This window comes from Oncorhynchus tshawytscha, linkage group LG04, assembly GCF_018296145.1.
Source record: "Oncorhynchus tshawytscha isolate Ot180627B linkage group LG04, Otsh_v2.0, whole genome shotgun sequence".
Classification (NCBI taxonomy): Eukaryota; Metazoa; Chordata; class Actinopteri; order Salmoniformes; family Salmonidae; genus Oncorhynchus; species Oncorhynchus tshawytscha.
The window spans coordinates 18,995,564-19,017,060 of record NC_056432.1 but is presented as its reverse complement, the minus strand read 5'-3'; the positions used below and the strand labels follow the sequence as shown (position 1 = coordinate 19,017,060).

Here is a 21,497-nt window from a genome sequence, read left to right as displayed (position 1 = left end):
TTGGCGTAAAAGCAACACAGCTCATCACCCTGAACACACCATCCCCACTGTCAAACATGGTGGCGGCAGCATCATGGTTTGGGCCTGCTTTTCTTCAGCAGGGACAGGGAAAATGGTTAAAATTGATGGGAAGATGGATGGAGCCAAATACAGGACCATTCTGGAAGAAAACCTGATGGAGTCTGCAAAAGACCTGAGACTGGGACGGAGATTTGTCTTCCAACAAGACAATGATCCAAAACATAAAGCAAAATCTACAATGGAATGGTTCAAAAATAAACATATCCAGGTGTTAGAATGGCCAAGTCAAAGTCCAGACCTGAATCCAATCGAGAATCTGTGGAAAGAACTGAAAACTGCTGTTCACAAATTCTCCATCCAACCTCACTGAACTCGAGCTGTTTTGCAAGGAGGAATGGTAAAAAATGTCAGTCTCTCGATGTGCAAAACTGATAGAGACATACCCCAAGTGACTTACAGCTGTAATCGCAGCAAAAGGTGGCGCTACAAAGTATTAACTTAAGGGGGCTGAATAATTTTGCATGCCCAATTTTTCAGTTTTTGATTTGTTAAAAAAAGTTTGAAATATCCAATAAATGTCGTTCCACTTCATGATTGTGTCCCACTTGTTGTTGATTCTTCACAAAAAAATACAGTTTTATATCTTTGTTTGAAGCCTGAAATGTGGCAAAAGGTCGCAAAGTTCAAGGGGGCCGAATACTTTCGCAAGGCACTGTATATACTGTACTCTATACCATCTACTGCATCTTGCCTATGCCGTTCGGCCATCGCTCATCCATATATTTTCATGTACATATTATTTTTAATTCCTTTACACTTGTGTGTATAAGGTAGTTGTGAAATTGTTAGGTTAGATTACTCCTTGGTTATTACTGCATTGTCGGAAACTAGAAGCACAAGCATTTCGCCACACTCGCATTAACATCTGCATTAACATCTGCTAACCATGTGTATGTGACAAATAAAATTTGATTTGAATTTGGTTCTAAGTGGTGATAACAAATGGCAAGCAGGTGGCCCAATAACCAAAATAAAAAAAGGGGGTTCAATGAACAAACATGTCAGTTTCCAAAATAATATTCTATATACAAAATTATTAGATAAACGTTTTTATTGCATAGTTTTGACAGGACAGACAAAGCAGTTAGACAAAAATAAAATCAACAATGATGAAAACATCTTTATGAAAGACATCCGATCAGGTGACTCATTCACATACACTTGCAATCACATGAATATCTGTAGACAAACTCAATCTTTACGGCTTCATTAGGCACTTTTAGAGACTTATCTTTTAACAATGGCGCAGCGGTCGGTGACGAACAACAACAAATGAAGAGGAATAGAAAGGAAATCGAGAAAATGCAGTGGCACTTTCCAAATGCCCAGGGAAGAGAAGATATATGTTGAAGGAAATGTTTTGAACAGCACACCTAATATTACCATATTCCATGAGTGATGGCATGATTGTTGACATTTGACAATGCAGAAAATGCATTGACAGACCATTATTCCATATGCATTACGACTCCATTAAGTTACTTTCAGCATGACGTTAAGTGTAAACAAACAAAGCAGAGGAAAGTATGTCAATAGCCTAATTCCAGTATCGTGTGAGCCATTGTTTACTAGCGCCAGAGATAAATAAACCCAGAGACTCACCGTGGTCACTTCCTGCCACACCTGCGATGTAAGTTCAGACCACCTTTAATGTGAGAGAGGCTTATTGGTCCAGCTCTCGGTTTCAACCTCTCTGATGTTAGCAATCACAGACTCACCCGGAGATGCAGCAAGTGGAACCCTCGATCGTCTAAATTATAAAGACAACGTCGGTCTCTCCCTTCGACCCCATCGCCTCACCAAGGCCCTAAGGTTTTAAAAATTCCATGTTCCCATCACATTATGAAATATATTACTTTTGTTTACCATTCTATGAACAGATGTTAGGATAAAAGGTGTACAAATTGGAATCTATCCCCCCCACCAAGCTATTTATGTCCCACACACTGCAACCCCCAAACCCCATGAGACAGCCCACTCCAAAGATGGCAATCAGTCAGAGTCTTCATCGTCAAGGTACTCATCAGCATTGCTGTGTGTACGTGTGATATCTGTAATAAAACAAAATAGGAAGGAAGAGCTGAGACCAGTAACACTTCCAAGAGATTCAATTACATTTAATGGAATTAAAACATTTCCTCTCATGACCCCAAAGTACAACTATGTTCCAGTGTGGACTGGACAGTTCTTTATTGGGGGTTCCTCGCTTTGGCATCTTGCATTCTTAGTAGTGTTACTGAAATACAGTGTATTTGGAAAGTATTCAGACCCTTTCTCCACATTTTGTTACTGCCTTATTCTAAAATTAAATAAAGCATTTTCCTCATCAATCTACACACAATGCCCCACAATGACTAAGCGAAAACAGGTTTAGAAATGTTTGCTAATAAAACAAATACCTTATTTGCATAAGTATTCAGACCATTTGCTATGAGACAATTGAGCTCAGGTGCATCCTGTTTCCATTGATCATCCTTGAGATGTTTCTATAACTTGATTTGAGTCCACCTGCAGTAAATTCAATTGATTGGACATGATTTGGAAAGGCACACACCTGTCTATGTAAGGTCCCACAGTTGACAGTACATGTCAGACCAAAAAAACAAAACCAAAAAAAAAAACAAGCCATAAGTTTGAAGGAATTGTCCATACAGCTCCGAGACAGGCTTGTTTCAGGGCACAGTTTGGTGGAAAGAACATGTCTGCAGCACTGAAGGTCCCCAAAAACACAGTGGGCTCAGTCATTATTAAATGAAAAGAAGTTTGGAACCATCAACTCTTCCTAGAGATGGCCGCCCGGCCAAACTGAGCAATCGGGAGAAGGGCCTTGGTCAGAGAGGTGAAATGGTGACAATGGTCACTCTGACAGAGCTCCAGAGCTCCTCTGTGGAGATCAGAGAACCTTCCAGAAGGACAACCATCTCTGCAGCACGCCACCAATCAAGCCTTTATGGTAGAGTGGCCCGACCAGAAGCCACTCCTTAGTAAAAGGCACATGATAGTCTGCTTGGAGTTTGCATTAGGTGCCTTTTGGCACTCTCAGACCATGAGAAACAATTCTCTGTTCTGATGAAACCAAGATTGAACTCTTTGGCATGAATGCCAAACGTCACATATGGAGGAAACTTGGCATCATCCCTACGGTGAAGCATGATGGTGGCAGCATCATGGTGTTAGGATGGTTTTCAGCAGCAGGGACTGGGAGACTAGTCAGGATCGAGAGGAAGATGAACGGAGCAAAGTAAAGAGATCCTTGATGAAAACCTACTCCAGCCCTCAGGACCTGACTGGGGCAAAGGTTCACCTTCCAACAGAACAACGACCCTAAACACACAGCCAAGACAACGCGGGAGTGGCTTTGGGACAAGTCTCTGAATTTTCTTGAGTGGCCCAGCCATCTCTGGAGAGACCTGAAAATAGCTGTGCAGCGACACTCCCCATCCAACCTGTCAGAGCAGAGAATAGGAGAAACTCCAAGCTTGTAGCGTCATACCCAAGACTGTGGGGTGGCAAGTAAGCCTAGTGTTGGGCCAGTAACCAAAAGGTTGCTAGATCGAATCCCAGAGCTGACAAGGTAAAAAGATCCGTCGTTCTGCCCCTGAACAAGAAAGTTAACCCACTGTTCATAGACAGTCATTGTAAATAAGAATTTGTTCTTAAAGGACTTGCCTAGTTAAATATAAAGGTCAAATAAAATAAGACTAGAGGCTGTAATTTCTGCCAAAAGTACTTCAACAAAGTACTGAGCAAAAGGTCTGAACACTTATGTAAATGTAAAAACAATGTTTTTGCTTTGTCATTGTGGGGTATGTGTAGATTGAGGGGAAAAAACAATTTATCAATTTTAGAATAAGGCTGTAACTTAAATGTGGAAAAAGTCAGGGGGTCTGAATACTTTCTGAATGCCCCGTATGCATGTACAGTACCAGTCAAAAGTTGACACACCTACTCATTCAAGGGTTTTTCTTTTTTACATTGTAGAATAATAATGAATTTAAGTATGCTCTCTCTAATTCTCTCTTCCTCTCTCGGAGGACCTGAGTCCTAGGACCATGCCTCAGGACTACCTGGCATGATGACTCCTTGCTGTCCCCAGTCCACCTGGCCGTGCTGCTGCTCCAGTTTCAACTGTTCTGCCTGCGGCTATGGAATCCTGACCTGTTCACTGAATGTGCTACCTGTCCCAGACCTGCTGTTTTCAACTCTCTAGAGAGACACTCTTAATGATCGGCTATGAAAAGCCAGCTGACATTTACTCCTGAGGTGCTGACTTGCTGCACCCTCAACAACTACTGTGATTATTATTTGACCATGCTGGTCATTTATGAAAATTTTAACATCTTGGCCATGTTCTGTTATAATCTCCACCCGGCACAGCCAGAAGAGGACTGGCCACCCCACATAGCCTGGTTCCTCTCTAGGTTTCTTCCTAGGTTTTGGCCTTTCTAGGGAGTTTTTCCTAGCCACCGTGCTTCTACACCTGCATTGCTTGCTGTTTGGGGTTTTAGGCTGGGTTTCAGTACAGCACTTTAAGATATCAGCTGATGTACGAAGGGCTATATAAATACATTTGATTTAGTGAATACATCTAAACTATGAAATAATACATATGGAAACATGTGGTAACCAAAAAAGTGTATATTTGAGATTCTTCAAAGTAACCACCCTTTGCCTGGATGATAGCTTTGCACACTCGTGGCATTTTCTCAACCAGCTTCATGAGTTATGGAATGCATTTCAATTAACAGGTGTGCCGTGTGTTAAAAGTTCATTTGTGGAATTTCTTTCCTTAATGCATTTAAGCCAATCAGTTGTGTTGTTACAAGGTAGGGGTAGTATACAGAAGATAGCCCAGTTTGGTAAAAGACCAAGTCCATATTATGGCAAGAATAGCACAAATAAACAGAGAGAAACGACAGTCCATCATTACTTTAAGACATGAAGGTCAGTCAATCAAGAACATTTCAAGAGCTTTGAAAGTTTCAGTCGTAAAAACCATCAAGCACTATGATGAAACTGGCGCTCATGAGGACCGCCACAGGAAATGAAGACCCAGAGTTACCTCTGCTGCAGAGGATAAGTTAAGAGTTACCAACCTCAGAAATTGCAGCCCAAATAAATGCTTCAGAGTTCAAGTAACAGACATCTCAACATCAGCTGTTCAGAGGTGACTGTGGGAATCAGGCCTTCGTGGTCAAATTGCTGCAAAGAAACCACTACTAAAGGACACCAATAAGAAGGAGACTTTCTTGGGACAGGAAACACAATCAATGGACATTAGACCGGTGGAAATCTGTCCTTAGGTCTGATGAGTCCAAATTTGAGATTTTCGGTTCCAACCGCTGTGTCTCTATGAGATGCAGAGTTGGTAAACAGATGATCTCCGCATGTGTGGTGTCATGACTGGCCTGTTCAGGTCAGGTTACCGTGGACCACACTCCTACAAGAGACATATCTCTCACCCACCAGAGGGGGAGAGATCGAGAAGTATGGAGGTGTTTTGTTTTTTTAACACCTCATGCCCATTTTAAATCTTAAGGCAGCAGACAAAATCCCTTTGTCCTCACACTGTGGAGGAATGGAATGTATGATGGGCCTATGGAGAACCTACAGAACAGAAACATGCAATAAATAGACTTTGGGACTATGTTTCGTCAGCCAAAATAGTAGTAATGACGATAGATGGAATATGAAAATGAATGTCGTTTTTGTTATGTTATTAAAAGTTAAGTGACGACGTTATAACGAAAAATATATAACTTGAAGTGTTTTCACAATATGTACATTGTGTGGAAAATGTCCAGATCAAAGTGAATGTTTTTGTAAAGATGAAATGTGAAGTTAGTTGTCTAAATTGGATCGGAGTAAAATCCAGACCTTGCCTCCTAACAAGTTATGCCCAGAAAACTTGCCCTAAAAAGGTGGAAATGCCCATTTCTGACCAAAGGGTATAAAACATGTGAGTTAAGAATTATGACTAGGTGACCACGAGCTGCAGCCAGGGTCCAATTAGTTGTAACCCCAAAACGCAACACGAGGTTGAAGACAAAGGAACCTTTTAACAATCTATGCTACGGATGAGTAGCTGTGTCTAAGAGGGTGAATTCAAGCAGCACCACCCGGCTATTGTCTCCAAGGAATTGTGTGTCTACACTGCTTTCATTCCCACGCTGGAACCACCTATATGGCTGATTAGCTGTCCTCAGAAAACCCCTCTTTCAGAACAAGGGCGAGGAAACGGATCACTAAGACGAGGGACACTGACATCGTGAGGACCTCGTACACCCGGTAACCAAAGATGTGCCGTCAGAGGAGAAGGCAAACCTGGTCCAAAGAGACACCCCATCGGAGACCTTCGACACGTAATTACATCATTATATTCTGACCCATAAGAGCAGCAGTTCGGGGGAAGGTTAGGTTTAAAATAAACTAAGTTTACAAAATGTACCCAAGTTTGCTTTTCTTTCTCTTTTGAAATCCCCATTTTGTGTAACTCATATTGTGTTGGCCCACTAGGGACCTGTTCATTGTACTAAGTTCTAATCAATAGTCTAGACTGTGTGTGTATGTGTATCATTTTAGCTTCTAGTAAATTAATAATCATCTCAGTTGGTGTGGTACGAACTTATTTAGTGGGACTCGGGTTGGTGCAGATTGATGGATTATGTGACGATCAGAATGAGACAGAGGAAATGAATTAGCGACTGTTGTAAAATCGATATTCTGATAGAGTTGATTTGGGAAATAGAAACTCAAAGCCAAACTATCCCATGATGCCCCAGGTTACTGAGTTAAATAATTACCCGATTTAATTTAATTATAAACAGTTAATCATTTGATGAAAAGCAGTCGTCACATCAATCAATACAACATCACAACAGTGGTTCCCACCATGAAGAATGGAGGTGGTGTGATGGAGCTTTGCTGGTGACACTGTCTGATTTATTTAGAATTCAAGGCACACTTATCCAGCATGGCTACCACAGCATTCTGCAGCGATACACCATCCCATCTGGTTTGCGCTGAGTGGGACTATCATTCGTTTTCAACAGGACAATGACACAACAACTCCAGGCTGTGTAAGGGCTATTTGACCAAGAAGGAGAGTGATGGAGTGCTGGATCAGATGACCTGGCCTCTACAATAACCCAATGATTTTGAGATGATTTGGGATTAGATGGACCACAGAGAGTGAAGGAAAAGTAGCCAACAAATGCTCAGCATATGTTGGAACTCCTTCAAGACTGTTGGAAAAGCATTCCTGGTGAAGCTGGTTGAGAGAATGCCAAGAGTGTGCAAAGCTGTCATCAAGGCAAAGAGTGGCTACTTTGAAGCATCTCAAATATATTTTGATTTGTTTAACACTTTTTGGTTACTACATGATTCCATGTGTGTTATTTTATAATTTTGAGGTCTTCACTATTATTCAACAACGTGGAAAAAAGTACAAATAAATTAAAACCCTTGAATGAGTAGGTGTGTCAAATCTTTTGACTGGTATTGTATATACAAAATTGTCTAAATGAGAAATGCTTATTAACTTTTTATGGCTGCAGGGGCCGTATTGAGTAGCTTGGATGAAAATGTGCCCATTGTAAACGGCCAGCTCCTCAGTCGCTAATATATGCATATTATTATTAGTATTGGATAGAAAACACTCTAAAGTTTCCAAAACTGTCAAAATATTGTCTGTGAGTATAACAGAACTGATATTGCAGGCGAAACCCTAAGGAAAATCAAAACAGGAAGTGGCTTCTATTTTGAAAACTCCATGTTCCATAGCCTCCCTTTGCTGGATTTAAAGGGATATGAACCAGATTCCTTTTCCTATCGCTTCCTCAAGGTGTCAGTCTTCAGACATAGTTTCAGGCTTTTATTTTGAAAAATGAGCCAGAAAGATAACATCGCGTCAACTGGTCACATGAGTTTTGCTCGCGCAACAGAGTTTGGATAGGTATTGCTTTTCCCTTTCCTACTGTGAAAGAAATTTGCGGTTGATATATTATCGATTAGATATTTTAAAAACAACCTGAGGATTGATTATAAAAAACGTTTGACATGTTTCTGTGGACATTATGAAAACTATTTGGAATTTTTGTCTGCGTTGTCGTGACCGCTCTTTCCTGTGGATTTCTGAACATAACGCGCCAAACAAACAGATGTATTTTGGATATAAAAATAATCTTTATGAAACAAAAGGAACATTTGTTGTGTAACTGGGAGTCTCGTGAGTGAAAACATCCGAAGATCAAAGGTAAACGATTAATTTGATTTGCTTTTCTGATATTCGTGACCAAGCTACCTGATGCTAAGTGTACTTAATGTTTTGTTGTTCGATCGATAAACTTACACAAATGCTTGGATTGCTTTCGCTGTAAAGCATAATTTCAAAATCTGACGACAGGTGGATTAACAAAAGGCTAAGCTGTGTTTTCCTATATTGCACTTGTGATTTCATGAATATAAATATTTTTAGTAATATTTATTGTATGTAGCGCTATGCAATTAAGCGGTTGTTGATGACATTTCTCCCGTTAGTGGGATTGCAGCCATAACAAGTTTAACAGTCAATAAACTTGATCAGTCGACTGTGAAAATAAGGGTCAGTTTTCCGGAAACAGATTATGCCTGGTCCTGGACTAAGAAGCATGTGCAATAGAGATTCTCCATTGAAAGTGCATTTGAGTTATGGGACTAGGGCTTTTGTCTGTGTCTGGGAAACCGACCAAAGATTGCGTAAAGCTTCCATCTTCTGGCCTAAATGACTCACTGCCTCCTTGTTTCCTCTTAATGAGAGAGGCGCACTGGGCATTGGTGGCCATCTCCAGAGCCAGCTTCTTCTCATTGTTCTTAATATCCATCCTGGCATCTGAAACACAAAGACAGAAATAAACAAAGATAAAAGATGAGAAACACACAAATAACCAGACATGCTCATACCAGGGTTGTGGTCAATTTGAAATGGAAGTCAGTCAATTCCGGAAGTAAACAAAAAAAAAAAAATGCTACAATTATTTGAAAAGTCAATCAATTGAAAAGGTATGCGTGTCATTTTAATATTTAAAATTCATAAAATTTCCTGAATTGACCGACTTCTATGTGAATTTACCCCAACCCTGGCTCATACACACAGAGATAGGAAATTAAACTGGTTAGAGCACAAAAAAAAGGTAACTTGAAACAGAAAGATGGACTCACTCTTATTCAGTAACATCTCTACTATGTCCGAGTATCCCTTCCAGGCGGCAGCATGCAATGCAGTGTCTCCCAGTTTATTCTGCAGGAGAACAAAACAGCCCACATGTTAATCAAAGACCATACCCACATCGTAGCATAATTCTCATCATATATGGACATAAAATGATTGCTCAATAGAGAATCTCCATTGAAACACTTTTTTAAAAAAGGGGCCTCCTAAGTGGCACAGTGGCCTAAAGGCACTGCATCGCAGTGCTTGTTGTGCCACCTAGAGATTCTGGGTTCGAGTCCAGGCTCTGTCGCAGCCGGCCGCGACCGGGAGACCCATGGGGCGGCGCACAATTGGCCCAGCGTCTTCCGGGTTAGGGGAGGGTTTGGCCGGCAGGGGTATCCTTGTCCCAATGCGCACTAGCGACTCCTGTGGCGTGCCGGGCACAGTGCACGCTGACACGGTTGCCAGGTGTACTGTGTTTCCTCCGACACATTGGTGCGGCTGGCTTCTTGGCTAAATGGGCATTGTGTCAAGAAGCAGAGCAGCTTGGTTGGGTTGTGTTTCAAGGGCGCATGGCTCTCGACTTTCGCCTCTCCCAAGTCCGTACGAAATTGGGGAGAAAAAAGGGATGGAAATACAAAAGCAAAAAAAAAAAGAAACACTAAGTTTAGTTCTGAACTTTAATCTAGTCCTAGATTTAAATGTGACGTGATACTTCATCATGATAATGTTCTTGTCACTAGAGATAAACTAATGCTTTTAAAACAATTACCTGCACTCCAGATCGCCAAATAAGCCAATACAGGGCATACTTGTCTAGAACACATCCATCTGTCCATGTAATCATGACAAAGTATATATTTTGTTCAAATGTCCTCAGTGTTCTGTCAGATTAATATCCTTTGTTTTTTCAACTAGCATGGCGCAAAAGAGTTTCTCTTCTCTCGTCACCCTGCTTGCAATGCCCTTGCCCGTTGCCATATCAACCCGACTCACACAGCTTTGACCTAGAAATGCGATCTCAACCGGGTTGAACATGGTGTCATTGTAGGCTACCTCCTAAATTGATAGTGCAGTTTGTTTCAGGGCCTTTCCAACTACCTAATTACTTCAAATGCTGATATCGACTTTCGCAGTATAGTATGTAGCTAAGTTTAACTAGCTACCTAGCTAGCTAGCCAGCCACCTAGCCTTGCTCAAAAGAGCATTGTATTGTGGGGTTTGTAGTCAACTTGAGCGCCACAGATTTCCACAACAACTTCCTAATTTATTATAACGACAAAATGCAAACATTTTTCACAACATATTGTTCTCACACATTTGCATTATTTAACAATGTAAATTGTAGGAATTTTAGGTTGAGTGGATTATTCCTTTCAGAGCCTAAATAGAGCCTAGCGCATTTAGACTAAATATGCTATCAATTGCATACAACCAATCAGGCTTTAAAAACACTATCAATGTTGGCCGGCAGGTAGCCAAGCAGATAAGAGCATTGGGCCAGAAACCAAAAACGAACCATAAAGCCATAAAGATCATCAAGGACAACAACCACCCGAGCCACTGCCTGTTCACCCCGCTATCATCCAGAAGGCGAGGTCAGTACAGGTGCATCAAAGCTGGGACCGAGAGAGAGCTTCTATCTCAAGGCCATCAGACTGTTAATCACTAACATCGAGTTGCTGCTGCCAACATACTGACTCAAATCTCTAGCCACTTTAATAATTAAAAATTAGATGTAATAAATGTATCACTAGCCACTTTATATAATGTTTACATACCCTACATTACTCATCTCATATGTATATACTGTACTCTATACCATCTACTGCATCTTGCCTATGCTGTTCGGCCATCGCTCAGCAATATATTTATGTGTACATATTCTTATTCATTCCTTTACACTTGTGTGTAAAAGGTAGTTGTGAAATTGTTAGATATTACTGCATGGTTGGAAATAGAAGCACAAACATTTCGCTACACTCGCATTAACATCTGCTAACCATGTGTATGTGACCAATAGAATTTGATTTGAAAAGTTGCTGTTTGGAATACCCGAGCAGACTAGGTGAAGAAAAAAAAAGTTGTTATGACATTGAGCTAGGTACGTAACCTTAATTGCTCCTGTGAGTCATTCTGGATAAGAACGTCTGCTAAATAACTCAAATGAAACAGCCTTTTACAAAATGTTAAACTGTTCTTCTCACCTGCTGGTTCAACTCCACGTTAGACTGCCCCAGCAAGATCTCCACCACATCTATCACAAAAATGACAACACAACATTGACATACATCTTACTGCAGTGTGTGTGTGTGTGGGCTGACATGCATTTGCCCTGTCATTCAAGAAAAAAGCTGAGTGTGTGATTTCGTTGAGGCACGTGTCTGTACATTCTGTATACAGTCAATGAGAGTAGTGGTATGTGTGTCGTAGATGATCTGTTACCTTTGTGTCCTCCATGACATCCCCAGTAGAGGGCAGTATTCCCAGCTTTGTCCAGTCCATTAATTCCCACTTTGTTCTCCAGACACTCCCTCAGCCAACTCAGATTCCCTGCGTCACACAAACAAGCAATAATGCAAACACACACACACACACACACCACCCCCCCGCTCCCCCCCAAAGGTAGAGTATACCATTCATATTCATACAGGTTACAGAAAGTGTAGAGCAAACAAACAATCAATATGAAGAAAAATTTATAGTTTGTTATAGGACGATTCCATAGTTTAAGATCATTGGTGGTGCAGTGCATGGGGAAGAGTGAGGAACGCAGCTTGGCTTCTTTTGGTCCCTCACCTCGTTTAGCTGCTTCATGCATTGGGTTGTCAATGGACTCCGCCTGCTCGGCCACTGTAGGTTGAGGAAGTCAGAGCAGAATGGGATTTCAACAGAGCACCATGCTTCTATGAAAGCCTTAGTAAGGAGATGGAGCTATTAAAAGAGAAACTTCACAATTTTTCAACTTCATATTTATCATCTCCAGCACCACCAACATACAGTATGAGAAAATTGTGCATTTCTATGTTTTGTAGTAAAAATTACAGATGAAGATAAGTGTGTGTATCGGGTGATTTTGACCAATATTGAGTAGACATTGCCTTCTAATTGGCTGATGTCATTGGAAACACTTCTTTTACTAAACTCAGCAAAAAAAGAAACGTCCTCACTGTCAACTGCGTTTATTTTCAGCAAACTTAACATGTGTAAATAGTTGTATGAACATAAGATTCAACAACAGACAAACTAAACAAGTTCCACAGACATGTAACTAAACAGAAATGGAATAATGTGTCCCTGAACAAAGCGGGGGCCAAAATCAAGTCAGTCAGTACCTGGTGTGGCCACCAGCTGCATTAAGTATTGCAGCGCTCTCCTCATCATGGAATGCACCAGATTTGCCAGTTCTTGCTGTGAGATGTTACCCTACTCTTCCACCAAGGCACCTGCAAATTCACAGACATTTCTGGGGGGGAATGGCCCTAGCCCTCACCCTCAGATCCAACAGGTCCCAGACGTGCTCAATGGGATTGAGATCCGGGCTCTTCGCTGGCCATGGCAGAACACTGACATTCCTGTCATGCCCCTTTGCAGCATCCCTAAGGCACGTTCACGCAGATGAGCAGGGACCCTGGGCATCTTTCTTTTGGTGTTTTTCAGAGTCAGTAGAAAGGCCTCCTTAGTGTCCTAAATTTTCACAACTGTGACCTTAATTGCCTACCATCTGTAAGCTGTTAGTGTCTTAACGACCGTTCCACAGGTGCATGTTCATTACTTGTTTATGGTTCATTGAACAAGTATGGGAAACAATGTTTAAACCCTTTACAATATAGATCTGTGAAGTTTTGGATTTTTACTAATTATCTTTGAAAGACAGGGTCCTGAAAAAGGGAGGTTTATTTTTTTTGCTGAGTTTAATATATAGTAAAGCGCCATTTTCACATATGTTGATGTTGGAGTGGTGCTGGAGATCATGAATACTTTTTTTGGTTGTCCGAGAGATTAAAAGTTAAAGTAGCACTGGCAATTTTTCTCCCACACAGGTATATATCACTTGCCCTATTGGGAAGCCACAGAGCAGGCTCAACTTGCGTGACTGTGCAGGCCACTTACCTCAGGCAATAGGGTAACCCTTAAATGTCAATCCCTGCATGCCACTTTTAATATCATCACATGGAGTGTTATGGTTAAGTTACTCACCATAATTGCTTGGGATGAGGCCATTCCTTCCCCTACAGGTCCCCTTCCACCAATTGCTGTCACTCTAAGGATGATAGACAGGCAGCGAGAGCCAGTGGAAATGAATTATTGCAGCAAGTATCTCTGAGGTGAGAGAAAAGACCGACAGAGCGAAAGAAAAAAGAACAGGATACGGGAAAGACAAGAGAGAAATTGGGAGATGGATGAAGAGTAAAAAAAAAAAACAGAAACAGAACAAAACAGAGAGAGGGCAACAGAGACAGAAAGAAGAAATTATACTAGGGACTAGGGAGAAAAGTGGACAAGAGGAGGGAAAGGGATGTTAACAGTAACTGACCGTATCAGAGATATACAAGATGTCTCCTTCTTCAAAGTAGAGCTCATCTGGCTGAAAAGAAAAAAATCAAAACACCAACTTTAATTTGGATTGGTGTGAGGTGGAGTGGAGGGACGAGACCAACCTATAGGACAAGAAACACTCACTGTTCGAGGGTCAAAGGTGAACATGGCTCGGAACACCTTGACCTGGCCTATGAGAGAACAGAAAGGGAAACGGGCATTAGTGTGAATGTATATAACTGTGCAGTGCATCAAACGTTGCCTGTTCATTGTTGGCTATACAGCACAAAATGAACCCTGGGACCAGACTATCACAAACATTCAATCAAATTAAAAAGTTTGTTGCATACACATGTTTGTTTCTACACTGAACAAAAATATTAAAACGCAACATGCAACAATTTCAAAGATTTTACAGTTACAGTTCATAAGGAAAGTCAATTGAAATAAATGAATGAAAGGGAAAGGGGGATACATAGTCAGTTGTACAAAAATGCATTCAACTGAAATGTCTTCTGCATTTAACCCAACCCCTCTGAATCAGAGGTGTGGAAGGCTGCCTTAAACATTAGGCCCTAACGTATGGATAAGCACATCACTGGGAATACGGATATGCATTGGTTGGTCACAGATACTTGAAAAGAAAAGTAGGGCCGTGGATCAGAAAACCAGTCAGCATCTGGGTGTGACCACCATTTGCCACATGCAGCAAGACCTCTCCTTTGCATAGAGTTGATCAGGCTGTTGATTGTGGCCTGCGGAATGTTGTCCCACTCCTCTTCAATAGCTGTGCATAGTTGCTGGATATTGGCATGAACTGGAACACAATGTCTTACACGTTGACCCAGAGCATCCCAAACATGCTCAATGGGTGACATCTAGTGAGTATGCAGGCCAAGGAACACCTGTCAGGTGGATGGATTATGTTGGCAAATGAGAAATGCTCACTAACAGGGATATAAACTAATTTGGGCACAAAATTCAAGAAATAATCTTTTTGTGCATAGAACATTTCTTGGTAATTTTATTTCAGCTCATGAAACATGGGACCTACACTTCACATGTAGCATTTATATTTTGTTCAATGTAGCTCCAGCAGTGCAGTAAATAACAGTACAACACTAATACACAAATAAATCACACAAAAAAAATAAATAATAATAATAATAAATTAACAAGCAATGTCAGAGTCCAGTATGACATTTTTTTAAAGGTATGCACAGTATTTATATGGATGAGCTATGCCAATAATAGTATTTAAATATAAAGCAAGTAAACAATTAGCTAAATTTCTCAGATCAAATTTCATCAAAATAATGTTGCAGGAATGCTAATCTTATCGGTTTCTAACTACAGAAAATGTCATTATTCAACAACAGATGTTCTATCAGATCCATCCTCAGTGAACAGACATTGGCCCTCGTCCATACACCCAAGGCTACAAGATCGGAGGGCCTCTGAAGAAATACTGTACTGCCTGACTCAATCCCAGGGGTTGAATGTGACCAGAGTGGTGTTGAGAGAAAGCTAAACTAGTTCATAGGCCCAGAGAAACCAGGGTTGTGTACATTAGGCACAAAACTGGGTGTTACAGGGAGGGGCTCGATACCTGTAGGTCTACTTGTCCAATAAGAAAACACAAAAAAAGGCTGTGAATGGGAATCAGTTGGCTACTTGAAAACACTAGGGTATGCAAACCTTGAGATTTCCTCTCTTTACATACACATACATGGCCACATACTACTCCAGTGTTCCAGTGAGTCAGTGCAGTTTAGTTAATAGACAAACCCTGCTCTGTTCTGTGACTGTGGTCCTACATGCCCCATCCTGCCTCTGTGAAAACTCTGGGGCCTGTACTGACAAGCTCACCCGCACTACTCTTAGCTAGAGGTCTTTATGGATCCACCTGTACCCGAATACCCGATCCAGGACCTGAGTGGGTCCAGATCTAGAATTCTAAATCATGTCAAAGATCTCAGTTGGATCTAATATAATTGTCTCGGGTATGTGCAATTTTAATTAACTTGTCCAGAAGGTCCCGTGCATTTCCCGAACGCAACTGCTGCAGTAGAGAAAGAGAGAGAAATCGTATAATTGATGCTGCTGCTCTTGCTTTTCATGAGAGTGGAGCATGCGCTGAATACAATATGTGTAGACCTTATGGTGAAATGCTTACTTACAAGCCCTTAACCAACAGTGCAGTTCAGGAAAGAGTTAAGAATATATTTACTAAATAAACTAAAAGTAAAATATTACAAAAAGTTACAAAATAAAAATAAATGGAATAGCACCATTCTGCACCAACTAATTTTTATTCAGACATTTGGAACACCACAAATAAATAACATTTTAAACTATACAAATATAAAAATATACACAAAAATAACTCAGAAATATCAAAAAGTAGTAACAAAGACTAATAGAAACAGGTTGTAGTATAGATACAAATAAAAAAGAGAATTGAATTATTACACTATTGTTAACAAAAACACACAAAACTAAATTGCACAAATTGAATAACACACTTAAAGAGAACCTGATTATTACACTATTACACTTCAAACAAGAAAACAAACTAAATTGCACACATAATTGCATTAGTATAGCCAATAGCCTGCCTAACTCACAAACTAGAATCAGGGCGCCCACTCCAAGGTTAATTGACCCACAGTCCCACACGGTGACATATCATTGACGTGATGTGCAAATGAGCAATAGAAAACCCATCTCGCAAATGTCACCATTCCGATTTTTTTGGGGTGCAGGCACCCAGTTCCTCCCATACATAAATCCGCCACTGCAACCAGATTTCGTCAGCTACTCGAAATGGGGAAGTCACATTAGTTCGCTTGTAAATTCAGACCATCACGGCCACATACTTGCACATAACGATCGACAACAACCACGATAAGAGTGCAGAGACACTGACATTTGAAATGTCCAATTATTCAATGAGAACTGGCCCAGCATATTTGCTAGCAAACGTTTGCTGACTAGCTGGGTCGCTCACTAGGGGGTTCGTCGGTAAATTCGCACTGGCTATCTACTCTGATTTCAGAACACACTCCTCTGAATGTGCCAGAGCGAAAAATAGCTGTGGAATTTACGAACACTCAACACCCCTTGAATGTCAGGTGTCAGTAAACATCGGCGAAAAGGCGTAATTAAATTGTTGCCAGCAGAACAGTTACAGTCACCAATGATCTGGATAACATGAAAACAGCCTAACCAGCGCTGATAGTTAGGACGAGAAAAGTTGTCAGTGAGGTGTTCTCTCATATGTCTGGAAGTAGCTAGCCAACGTTAGCCAGTTAGCTTGCGTGCTTGACTTCCGCTGTGAGGTCAGAACGCTCGGATCAACCCTACTCCTCCGTCAGAGTCCAGTCAGTGTACGTTCCGCGAGCGAAACGCTCTAAATTTACGAACAGACGATCTGAATATACGAACGCCCAGAGCACACTCCAGATTGAATTTACGAACACACCCTAGGTGTTTAGGTTTCACTTGCTTGATGGGGCGGAAGACTAGTTATCTAATGTTAGTTAATTATCATAAAATACTTACCTGGTTTGGCTGGCTTGGGAGGCGGTTTGGACATCTTCAGACTTTTAAACCGTAGCTACGCCTTCTCTTATTCTGAAAACGTTGCTTATTGTCCAAAAATAAAATAGGCAGTTTCTTACTTCCAATGAGGAAGTACTGACAGAACCAGCTAGGCGGAAAACTAGCAACGCGCATGCCTCCATACTTTGTCCTTCTTCTTCGGAGTTTAACGGCGGTTGGCATCCAAAATGTAGCATTACCGCCCCCAACTGGACTATAATATAAATTCATCATACTTTGAGATACAAAATGGAAAAAATAAAAATAAATAAAACACTATTCCATCTAACCCTACACTAATTAAAAACCCACTACCCCATTCCCACTACTTTGACGCTGTCTACTCTTGCACCATGCCAACGGCCTGGGAGGACTGGACACCGCCACTCAACACATCCAGTAACTCTTTTGAAGTCAGATCTCATATACACAAATACTTCTCTGCAGCTGCCACCAGAACATATATTTTCTGTGATTTACGTTCCATTTCTGCGGTACATTTTATAACCATTGCTATTGTAACACACTCTTGCTGCTGGTGAGTCTCTGATCCACCTCTACGCAGACGACACCATTCTGTATACTTCCGGCCCTTCTTTGGACACTGTGTTAACAACCCTCCAGGCAAGCTTCAATGCCATACAACTTTCCTTCCGTGGCCTCCAATTGCTTTTAAATACAAGTAAAACTAAATGCATGCTCTTCAACCGATCGCTACCTGCACCTACCCGCCTGTCCAACATCACTACTCTGGACGGCTCTGACTTAGAATACGTGGACAACTACAAATACTTAGGTGTCTGGTTAGACTGTAAACTCTCCTTCCAGACCCATATCAAACATCTCCAATCCAAAGTTAAATCTAGAATTGGCTTCCTATTTCGCAACAAAGCATCCTTCACTCATGCTGCCAAACATACCCTTGTAAAACTGACCATCCTACCAATCCTCGACTTTGGCGATGTCATTTACAAAATAGCCTCCAATACCCTACTCAACAAATTGGATGCAGTCTATCACAGTGCAATCCGTTTTGTCACCAAAGCCCCATATACTACCCACCATTGCGACCTGTACGCTCTCGTTGGCTGGCCCTCGCTTCATACTCGTCGCCAAACCCACTGGCTCCATGTCATCTACAAGACCCTGCTAGGTAAAGTCCCCCTTATCTCAGCTCGCTGGTCACCATAGCATCTCCCACCTGTAGCACACGCTCCAGCAGGTATATCTCTCTAGTCACCCCCAAAACCAATTCTTTCTTTGGCCGCCTCTCCTTCCAGTTCTCTGCTGCCAATGACTGGAACGAACTACAAAAATCTCTGAAACTGGAAACACTTATCTCCCTCACTAGCTTTAAGCACCAACTGTCAGAGCAGCTCACAGATTACTGCACCTGTACATAGCCCACCTATAATTTAGCCCAAACAACTACCTCTTTCCCAACTGTATTTAATTTGTATTTATTTATTTATTTTGCTCCTTTGCACCCCATTATTTTTATTTCTACTTTGCACATTCTTCCATTGCAAAACTACCATTCCAGTGTTTTACTTGCTATATTGTATTTACTTTGCCACCATGGCCTTTTTCGCCTTTACCTCCCTTCTCACCTCATTTGCTCACATTGTATATAGACTTTTTTATACTGTATTATTGACTGTATGTTTGTTTTACTCCATGTGTGACTCTGTGTCGTTGTATCTGTCGAACTGCTTTGCTTTATCTTGGCCAGGTCGCAATTGTAAATGAGAACTTGTTCTCAACTTGCCTACCTGGTTAAATAAAGGTAAAATAAATAAATGAATAAATAAAAACACTGCTGCCCTATGTATATAGACATGGAACACCGGTTTTCCTAATTTCATATATATATATACTGCATTATAGTAAAGGCCATCCTGTTCAACTATTGCTGTATATATACTATTCTATCCTATGTGGTCTACAGATATACAAAATATTCTATCCACGTAACGTCTATACATCCCAACACACATGTGTGTGTGTGTGTGTGTGTGTGTGTGTGCGTGCGTGCGTGCGTGCGTGAGTGCGTGTTGTATAGTGCATTTGGGCTGCCGAGTGGCGCAGCGGTCTAAGTTTGCCTCAGTGCAAGAGGTGTCACTACTGTCCCTGGTTCGAATCCAGCGTGTATCACATTCGGCTGTGATTGGGAGTCCCATAGGGCACCGCACAATTTGCCAAGCTTTGTCTGGGTTTGGCCGGGACAGGCCGTCATTGTAAATAAGATTTTTTTCTTAACTGACTTGCCTAGTTAAATAACATTTACATTTGGAAAGTATTCAGACCACTTTACTTTTTCCACATTTTGTATCGTTACAGCCTTATTCTAAAATGTATTAAATTAAATAAAAAATTGTCAATCGACACACAATACCCCATTATGACAAATCGAAAACAAGTCTTTAGAAATGTTAGCAAATGTATAAAAAATTAAAAACAGAAATACTATATTTACATAAATATTCAGACCCTTTGCCATGAGACTCAAAATTAAGCTCAGGTGCATCCTGTTTCCATTGATCATCCTTTAGATGTTTCTACAACTTGATTGGAGTCCATCTGTGGTTAATTGAATTGATTGGACATGATTTGGAAAAGCAAACACATGTCTATATTAGGACAGTGCATGGTAGAGCAAAAACCAAAGCATGAGGTCAAAGGAATTATTCATGGAGCTCCGAGACAGGATTGTGTCGAGGTACAGATCTGGGGATGGGTACCAAAACATTTCTGCAGCGTTGAAGGTTCCCAAGAACACAGTGGCCTCCGTCATTCTAAAATGGAAAAAGTTTGGAACCACCAATCCTCTTCTTAGAGCTGTCTGCCAAACTGAGCAATCTTGGGAGAAGGGCCTTGGTCAGGGAGGTGACCAAGAACCCGATGGTCACTCTGACAGCAATCCAGAGTTCCTCTGTGGAGGTGGGAGAACCTTCCAGAAGGACAACCATCTCTGCAGCACACCACCAATCAGGCCTTTATGGTAGAGTGGCCATACAGAAGCCACTCCTCAGTAAAAGGCACATGACAGCCCGCTTGAAGTTTACCAAAAGGCACCTAAATGACTCTGACCATGAGAAACAAGATTATCTGGTCACATGAAACCAAGACAGAATTTTTTGGCCTGAATGCCAAGCGTCACGTCTGGAGGAAACTTGGCACCATCCCTACAGTGAAATGTGGTGGTGGCAGCATGATGATGTGGGGATGATTTTCAGCGGCTCGAGGGAAAGATGAACGGAGCAAAGTACACAGAGATCCTTGATGAAAACCTGCTCTAGAGAGAACAGGACCTCAGTCTGGGGAGAAGGTTCAACTTCCAACAGGAAAACAACCCTAAGCACACAGCCAAGAGAGTGCATGAGTGGCTTCAGGACAAGTCTCTGAATGTTCTTGAGTGGCCCAGCTAGAGCCTGGCCTTGAACCTGGTCGAACATCACTGGAGAGCCCTGAAAATTGCTGTGCAATGACGCTCCCCATTCAACCTGACAGAGCTTGAGAGGATCTGTAGAGTAGAATGGAAGAAACTCCCCAAATACAGGTGTGCCAAGCTTGTAGCGTCATACCCAAGACGACTTGAGGCTGTAATTGCTGCCAAAGATGCTAAAACAAAGTACTGAGTGACTGTATACTTATGTAAATGTGATATTTCAGTTTTATATATATATATACATATATATACAGTATATACACTGATCAAAAAAATAAAGGGAACACTAAAATAACACATCCTAGATCTGAATGAATGAAATATTCTTATGAAATACTTTTTACATAGCTGAATGTGCTGACAACAAAATCACACAAAAATTATCAATGGAAATCAAATTTATCAACCCATGGAGGTCTGAATTTGGAGTCACACTCAAAATTAAAGTGGAAAACCACACTACAGGCTGATCCAGCTTTGATGTAATGTCCTTAAAACAAGTCAAAATGAGGCTCAGTAGTGTGTGTGGCCTCCAAGTGCCTGTATGACCTCCCTACAACGCCTGGGCATGCTCCTGATGAGGTGGCGGATGGTCTCCTGAGGGATCTCCTCCCAGACCTGGACTAAAGCATCCGC

The 21,497-nt window shown here is 41.3% G+C and overlaps 1 protein-coding gene across 1 annotated transcript; it reads right to left on the bottom strand.

Moving 5' to 3' along the window:
• Positions 1-1,117: 1,117 nt before the first annotated feature.
• On the bottom strand, positions 1,118-17,544 carry LOC112248180 (osteoclast-stimulating factor 1). The gene is made up of 10 exons (XM_024416996.2): positions 17,375-17,544; positions 13,955-14,001; positions 13,809-13,859; positions 13,472-13,535; positions 12,071-12,124; positions 11,717-11,824; positions 11,479-11,528; positions 9,280-9,358; positions 8,852-8,950; positions 1,118-2,132 (listed from the first exon to the last, which is right to left on the bottom strand). The coding sequence occupies exons 1-10, from the start codon at positions 17,406-17,408 to the stop codon at positions 2,074-2,076; spliced, it is 645 nt and encodes a 214-aa protein (XP_024272764.1). The 5' UTR covers positions 17,409-17,544; the 3' UTR covers positions 1,118-2,073.
• Between the last annotated feature and the right edge of the window lie 3,953 nt (positions 17,545-21,497).